The sequence below is a fragment of the Tachypleus tridentatus genome, chromosome 9 (assembly GCF_004210375.1).
Source record: "Tachypleus tridentatus isolate NWPU-2018 chromosome 9, ASM421037v1, whole genome shotgun sequence".
NCBI lineage: Eukaryota > Metazoa > Arthropoda > Merostomata > Xiphosura > Limulidae > Tachypleus > Tachypleus tridentatus.
The window spans coordinates 167,977,084-167,986,534 of NC_134833.1; the positions used below are offsets into that span (position 1 = coordinate 167,977,084).

The following is a 9,451-nucleotide window of genomic DNA, read 5'->3' on the forward strand; positions in this document are numbered from 1 at the left end:
ACTATATTATCAACAGTGATATACACACTCTGTATTATCAACAGTGATATACACACTGTATTATCAACAGTGATATACACACTCTGTATTATCAACAGTGATATACACACTGTATTATCAACAGTGATATACACACTATATTATCAACAGTGATATACACACTATATTATCAACAGTGATATACACTATATTATCAACAGTGATATACACACTATATTATCAACAGTGATATACACACTATATTATCAACAGTGATATACACACTATATTATCAACAGTGATATACACACTATTATCAACAGTGATATACACACTATATTATCAACAGTGATATACACACTATATTATCAACAGTGATATACACACTATATTATCAACAGTGATATACTACATGGTTATACAACAAAATAAAAACAGTTATTAATTTTATTTTATACTTGAATCATGTTTACTTTGTTTTCTTATAAAGAGAGCTTCTGTAATTTTTCTTCAATTCATAATATTTTTCTGTCAGTTTTTAACGTTCAGTACACAAAAGAGTTTTATTTTGGCTTGTGTGTTCAACCAGGGAAAGTCCTTTTAAATGTTCTGTTAGTCCTGTAAACACTTGATAACTGGTTTCATCAGTGATCACAGTCTTTAGATGCAACTTGTCTACAGATTTGTACTGGTTTCATCAGTGATCACAGTCTTTAGATGCAACTTGTCTACAGATTTGTACTGGTTTCATCAGTGATCACAGTCTTTAGATGCAACTTGTCTACAGATTTGTACAATACAATTTGGGCAAGATTTTGTTATGGTAGGAAGGAAGATTTCATATCTAAATCAGTATTACATCATTTAATTCTTTTTGAATGATTTGTGAAATTCTAGGAATATACAGTATAAAACAAAATTGTTTGGATGGCACGTGAGAGATGGTGTAAGACAGTGAAACATTGTTTGGATGGCATGTGACAATCAGGGTATAAAACATCAAAAATCATTTAGATGGCATCAGAAAGTCTTGCTATAAAACAATAAAAATTGTTTGGATGGCATGTGACAATCAGGGTATAAAACAATAAAAATTGTTTGGATGGCATGTGAAAGTCATGATATAAAAGAATAAAAAACAACTTCTTCTTGAGTTTCTTCAAGAAAGTTACAATAATCATTGATCGACCATGTTCGTTCATGTGCAGTTTAAAATTGGAAAAATAAAACCCTTAAAAATTATGAAGACATTGTTTTACCAAAATCAAATAAGAGAATTCTTTTGCTTTCATAAGTCATTGTAGTTACCTCAGTTGCACGGTCACTAATTTAAATAATTTGTAAGATTATATAATGATTTTATTCTCAAGTAATAATTGAACTTTGTTATTCTAAAAAGTCACCAAAAACCTCATTAAAAAATAAATAACTCGTACAAAGATTTACAATTCATAGTTGGAATAGAAAATAATTAAATGGTAAAATAATAAATGTGTTAGTTATTAACATAAACCTTTCAAGTATCAGCATTAACATTTATAGAAGAAGCACACAAAGTGTAATTTACATAAACTGGTTTTCTAATCGTGCAGTCTATCAGACGTTAGGCACACTGGAAAGTCTCCTAAATGTAGCATACATTGTATGTACCACAGAACACATTGATAAAAACGTTATACACCAAACTGAATGTCTCAATAACATTAACAAGTTCTCTACTAAAATAGTTATAGAACTGTTAATAAATTTTAAAAAATGATGGACAATAGATGTAACATACAAATAAATTGAAACAGTCCATGGAATAAATAAAACCTAATTACGTGCATTATCTTATATGTAGAAAATATTAGCATACTTTTATAAGAAACTTGGGAAAGACTATCATGTACGTATCATATAATGTTACGACTAAGTGATTTTTCACCCATGGAATGGTAGTTAAACACATGTTAAGAAAATTACATAAGAAACCAACCCCAGGAAACATTTAAAAATAAAGTATAACAATTGCCTATAAGTGAAACAAGGCATAACTTTAAGATGAGGTTAAAAGAACTCCAGAAACCCCCTTTCCAAGTCCATAAACTTATGAATAAGCAGTTCCTCTGAACAGAATGTCACAGTGCTAAAATATGAATCTGGCAATACCTGAAGTAGGATCAGAGAGACCTTGTTAATAAAATCAAACAGTCCCACAAGTAGCCAAGTACATCTCTGTTCACGTCTTTGATCAGTATTCCTCCACACATTCCTAGTCTTACACAAATATATCTTACAACATTTTCACATTTATTTACATTTTGTTTGTTTTGCTGTTCAGCTAAAGATAAGTAATGTATCAATTTGAGCACATCCATATGCACGTGCATATGTAACCACTATCATTATTAAAATTGAATTAACTTGTTGAATCTTTAAGTTAATGTTAAATCTTTCTGTACCGTTAACACTTGTGTACATGGAAGTGATTGCATTAGTGATCAAAATGTTGTACCTGTTTTTAAGATATTCTTCCATACTGTAACTTACAATAAAATGATACTTATAATCAGTAAATAAACTCAAAACAAAACTGTTAAACTTTTGTTACATTTCTTTATGATCACCAGATGGCATAAATATACAGCATACCAAATAATTAATAAAACTACTTTATGATCACCAGATGGCATAAATATACAGCATACCAAATAATTAATAAAACTACTTTTTTACATTCTATAGTTTCTGTTTATAAAATCCTAACTTGGGTATTTGCCCCTTGTGTTACTAAAGCTTCTTCTTGTGACATAAACTCTGTATTTTTCATCACAAAACTCAAAGATTCTGACAGTCACTGTAAGATATGTATTCACATGAGTGTCTGTTAAAGAAACAATTCACTGTGCTCTGAGATGTTTTCAGAATCACTTCACTCAGAGATCTATTTTAGATTATTTTACTTTCTGCTTCTTATACAAATGTTCTATTACAGATTGTTCATATTGACTTGAAAAATCTTCTTTCACATGTTTTAATTTGTTATTTACACTTTACTGTATTCTGTTGTGTAGGTGACATTTTAAAGACTTTAAGAAAAACTAATTCTATTGATGGATTTCATTCACATTTGATTCCATTTCATTCTAATGTCATGTTTACAGTTGAAAATGAAGTCAATGGAAAGGTTTTAAAGGAATGTTTTGTATTCCATATCATTGTTTTTCACAAAGGAATGTTTTGTATTCCATATCATTGTTTTTCACAAAGGAATGTTTTGTATTCCATATCATTGTTTTTCACAAAGGAATGTTTTGTATTCCATATCATTGTTTTTCACAAAGGAATGCTTTGTATTCCATATCATTGTTTTTCACAAAGGAATGTGTTTGTAAGATTATATTTATTGGAATTTTTTCACTATCCTATACAAAAACAGTGGTTATAAAGAGATGTGTTAGAAACATTTGTTCTTCCCAGTGAGACTTTTTAACAGAGATAAAAGCATTAAAATCACATTTTTACTTGCAAACTAAAGGTATACTCTTACAGTTAAACATTTGATGTTATCATGGCTAAAAAATAATTACAACCAACAACATATTTATTTTTATGTCATATATCACATAGGCTTCCCAGATGACATTAAAAAAAAATTAAAGAATACAATATTGACTTACACGTGAAACTTTCCTTCCTACCATCAAAACAAAATTGTATGGCACACATTTGTTGTAAAGACTGTGGCAATACTTACATTGGAGACAGTGTAGTATCACTGCTGATAATTCAAGATGTAATAGTTTTTTGTTGCAATGGAGAGTTAATGAACTGCAATTGCCTTTTGAAGGAGATAAAACTTCAGTTTCTGTATAAAAGTCAGAACATTGTACAGCTGAAGTTGTAGTCCATGAAAGCTCTCAAACCTATATAATAGTCTAATGTTATTCACATGACAATACAACTATATTATTTATTTTATTCAGTTTTGTATAATAAGTACTTCCTTTAAGTTAATGACAAAAAGCATTTATAACTAACATAAGTTAAATGTATTTTGATTTGTGATTAACAACTACTGAAAATCTATTGCATTCATAGGATCATTTTTTATTGTCTTTATATTCATTACAATTTGAAAATAAGAAATTCGTTTGTTTAAAACTTCTATTTATATAAATAATATTCAATTGTGCATCTTCATATATGTTGTCTGTAAATATAGTAAAATATTAAACTCAACACTAATTTTAATTTATTTCAATGTTAACAGGAAATTATAATTATTTAAAAGCCAGTCTTTTGAAATAAATATTACATAAATTGTTAGCACATTACTGGTTTACATGTTTCACCTCTGATTTGAAGGCTCTGCTTACTGAGATGAAAGATAGAGAACGTGAAGTTGACTCTTTGAGTGATAGCACCCAAGAACTGATAGAAGCTAGTGGTGAGATGAGGCTATCAATGGGAGTTTCTCAAATTACATCCGCTACCAATCACTGCTCTTAACCTGCAAGGTTAGGAAACTATAGTTTATTCATAACTGTGATAGTCAAGTTATAGAAGCGTATGATGAAAAGTCCACCAGATAGATTTTACTGAAAGTATAATAAACATGTTTAAAGATTTGCACTCTTCTGAAGAGTTATTTTAGTGTCAATGTATCTACCCTTGCCACTTTAAGAGAAGTGTGTATTTACTCTGGTATCTGAAGTGTCAACATATAAATGTGTAGTTTAGTGTCTGGAAAAGATAATGTAAACATATAGATATGTGTTTAGTGCAGTCTCTGGAAAAGGTAATGTAAACATATCAAAATATTTGTTTACTCTGGTGTATGGAAAAGGGAATAAAAGCACATAAATATCCATTTCCTGTGATGTCTTAGAAAGGAAATATAAATATATATTTAATGTGGTATCTCAAGGGTAAACATATCAATATGTCTTTTCTCTGATTTCAGAAAAAGGAAATATAAATATATATTTAATGTGGTATCTCAAGGGTAAACATATCAATATGTCTTTTCTCTGATTTCAGAAAAAGGAATTATAAATATATAAAGATCTATTAACTGTAATGTTTGGAAAAGGGAATGTATGCATATAAATATTTATTTACTGTATTTTCTGGAAAATGGAATGAGAACAAAATAATGTCTTTTAACTATAGTCTATAAAATATAATGTAAACAGACAAATACCTATTTACATTGGTGACTATCACTATAGTCTCTATAAAATATAATGTAAACAGACAAATATCTGTTTACTTTGGTGACTATCACTATAGTCTCTATAAAATATAATGTAAACAGACAAATACCTGTTTACTTTGGTGACTGTCACTGTAGTCTCTATAAAATATAATGTAAACAGACAAATACCTGTTTACTTTGGTGACTATCACTATAGTCTCTATAAAATATAATGTAAACAGACAAATACCTATTAACTTTGGTGACTATCACTATAGTCTCTATAAAATATAATGTAAACAGACAAATATCTGTTTACTTTGGTGACTATCACTATAGTCTCTATAAAATATAATGTAAACAGACAAATATCTGTTTACTTTGGTGACTATCACTATAGTCTCTATAAAATATAATGTAAACAGACAAATATCTTATTACTTTGGTGACTATGACTATAGTCTCTATAAAATATAATGTAAACAGACAAATATCTGTTTACTTTGGTGACTATTACTATAGTCAATAAAATGTAATGTGAACAGACATACCTATATACTTTGGTGACTATGACTATAGTCTCTATAAAATATAATGTAAACAGACAAATATCTGTTTACTTTGGTGACTATCACTATAGTCTCTATAAAATATAATGTAAACAGACAAATATCTGTTTACTTTGGTGACTATCACAATAGTCTCTATAAAATATAATGTAAACAGACAAATATCTGTTTACTTTGGTAACTATGACTATGGTCTCTATAAAATATAATGTGAAAGACAAATATCTGTTTACTTTGGTGACTATCACAATAGTCTCTATAAAATATAATGTAAACAGACGAATATCTGTTTACTTTGGTGACTCACAATAGTCTCTATAAAATATAATGTAAACAGACAAATATCTGTTTACTTTGGTGACTATCACAATAGTCTCTATATAATATAATGTAAACAGACAAATATCTGTTTACTTTGGTGACTATTACTATAGTCTCTATAAAATATAATGTAAACAGACAAATATCTGTTTACTTTGATGACTGTCACTGTAGTCTATAAAATATAATGTAAACAGACAAATATCTGTTTACTTTGGTAACTATGACTATAGTCTCTATAAAATATAATGTGAAAGACAAATATCTGTTTACTTTGGTGACTATCACAATAGTCTCTATAAAATATAATGTAAACAGACAAATATCTGTTTACTTTGGTGACTCACAATAGTCTCTATAAAATATAATGTAAACAGACAAATATCTGTTTACTTTGGTGACTATGACTATAGTCTCTATAAAATATAATGTAAACAGACAAATATCTGTTTACTTTGGTGACTATCACAATAGTCTCTATAAAATATAACGTGAAAGACAAATATCTGTTTACTTTGGTGATTAGAAAAGGGTATATAAGCACAAGCTTACTTACTTTAGTAACAAGAGAAGGGAATGTAAACAAATAAATATTTATTTATCTTGATCTCTCAAAAAAGGGAATACAAACATAGCTGTTGTTTTATATATATACTGCTTTTATTTTTAATTATCTGGTTAAAGGAAGTGGAGGGTTGCGTTTTGCTGACTTCTATGTTAAGTGAGTGTATTATCGTTTATGTAGATGTAGAGGTATATAATTATTTTTGTCATTTGTGGTTCACATAATGTTATTTCATTATTATTACACTTTACCATGTGTCTTATTGACCATTTCAGTTATTACAGAAAGGGTGGTGTTACAGATTTTTTCGTGTTCTATGTTCTTAAAGTCTACCTTTTATTGTCATTTTTCTTTATACATCCTATTAGAAATCCACATTTCTCTGCATTAGGTAGTTACCAGTCTTTGTAATTGAGGCTTACTGTTTCTGAAATTATGCCATTTACCTAGTCTTAGCATGTTTTTGGAGAGACATTTAACATAGAAATATATAGCTGCTGTTCTGTAATTTCCTTACTTCTTATTCATAGTAGTTTTTGTCAAGTGTTCAGGGTATCCATTGTGATGAGCAGTAATGCTTTCTTCATTTGTTTTATTGTTACTTTGTTACAAATATATGATGTTCATTGTGCAGTGGTATTTATCAGTATCTGTGGGCTCCCTGTAAGCTTCTCTGGTGAGTGAATTATGTGTCTTAGTACCTGTGACATCTGGGAGTTTGTTAACTTCTTTACTAGTAAGTTGCTCTAAGAGATTCATGTTTGTTTAATTTATGACAGTAATTATTTTGCTTTAGGAACTGGTGCGGAAGTGTGAACAGCATGTGGAAGATCATATCAATTTTCAGGAGAAACACGATGAGTGTTCTAAGTGGATTATGGAAGCACAAGACAAGTATGCTGAGGTTACTGCTTTACCTAGTGGAAACCGAGCAGCTTTACAAGTCAAGTATGGTAGAAATAAGGCAAGTTAAATGTTTATATGTATGTACTTAAAATGACTAGATACTGCAGTAAGTATTAGAATAGTATTAACAAGTTATTTAGATATCTGAATGTATTATCCAGTGTTTGTAAGCTGTATAGATATTCAGATATATTATCCTGTGTTTGTAAGCTGTATAGATATTCAGATATATTATCCTGTGTTTGTAAGCTATATAGATATTCAGGTATATTATCCAGTGTTTGTAAGCTGTATAGATATTCAGATATATTATCCTGTGTTTGTAAGCTGTATAGATATTCAGATATATTATCCTGTGTTTGTAAGCTATATAGATATTCAGGTATATTATCCTGTGTTTGTAAGCTATATAGATATTCAGGTATATTATCCTGTGTTTGTAAGCTATATAGATATTCAGTATATTATCCTGTGTTTGTAAGCTATATAGATATTCAGGTATATTATCCTGTGTTTGTGTTATATAGATATTCAGATATATTATCTTGTGTTTGTAAGCTAATATAGATATTCAGGTATATATATCCTGTGTTTGTAAGCTATATAGATATTCAGGTATCCCATTGTATTTTCAGGTTTTATGGAGCTGGTTTTTTATAGTAGGTGTCTGTAACCTGTTGTCAATAAATTTCAGTTATAAATAGACAATACAGAATCCACTGGATTTGAAATAATATATACTCCAAACAACTTAAAATGTATTTACAAAAAAAAGCTTTAAATAATTATATCTTTTTTTCCATCAAAGTCCATGGAGTAGGGTTCACTTACTTTAGAACATCTTTTCACAAGACAGATTTGTTTTTCTACTCTGTCATTATAAGACAGTCAGTGATAAATTCACTTATGTTATCCAATTACTTTAGAACCTAATTGACACGAAATGTTCTTATTTTCTACTTTGTTATTGTAATACAAGCTGTGATTATTACACTTTAAAAGTCGACACTATACACCCTTAATGGTGAAACTCACAAATGCAGTCTAGGTTCGTTCTAATATATCTCCTACTAACTTTTTTATTACTTTCACTAATTTCCTTTTCTTGCATTTCTTTGGTTACCTACATATATTACTCCACTGAGGGACTAGAACCTTCTACAAACAGTGAAAGTGATATAAAACTACTCAATGAGAGAAGTTCAGAAGGTTTGAGTATCATAAAGTAAATTCATGACAGTTGAACTACACAATAAGTTATTTGCAAATAGTTGTGTAATCATTTGTATAACTTCTCAAAATAACTTGCCTTAATGCTCATACAGTATAAACTAAATAATACCTTGTATTAAACTGAACAGTTGTGTATATCTAACAATATCTCATAATATACATTACCTAGAAAATATATATAGATATAGAGATTCTTTTAATATCCATTATCCACAAATTTAGTTACTACTGATGAATTATATTTAAAAAAAAAAAAAGATTAGGTGGAGATCGTCTCGCCTCAGCTGTAATGTTTGAGTTTCACAGCCACTGAATAGACGTAATCTTAACTATAAATATTTGACTTCCTACTTTAAATGCTGGTGTAAAAAATTGTAGTCTCTTGTTCTCTGTTTTCTTATGAGTGAGTTTTCTTACCAACCCATAGGAGTTGATTCAGATGAAGAACACAGGGCTTAATCTAGTCAACAGTACAGTGCAGCTTGGAGAACAGCTACAAGTGGGGACATCACCTGAAGGGTGGGAAACCACACAAACCATGTTACTGAACCTGCAGACTGTGTTTGACATTTTTTGATGGTTCTACTAAACTTGACCGCTACTTCAGTCCACCATGTTTTGTGGTCTGAATATGAAGATGAAGTGCAGGGTCTACAACAGTGGATAAAAACACTTCACAACAGTTAGAGGGCTCTC

General features: G+C 29.3%; 1 protein-coding gene across 1 annotated transcript in view; it reads left to right on the top strand.

The window, feature by feature from the left end:
- Positions 1-7,575, top strand: part of LOC143227577 (muscle-specific protein 300 kDa-like) — a 28,869-nt gene extending 21,294 nt beyond the window's left edge. The window contains exons 14-15 of the mRNA XM_076459006.1: positions 4,330-4,481; positions 7,413-7,575. Of these exons, the coding sequence (XP_076315121.1) occupies positions 4,330-4,473 (144 nt within the window). The 3' untranslated portion in view covers positions 4,474-4,481; positions 7,413-7,575. The remainder of the gene's footprint in view (positions 1-4,329; positions 4,482-7,412) is intronic.
- Positions 7,576-9,451: the final 1,876 nt, after the last annotated feature.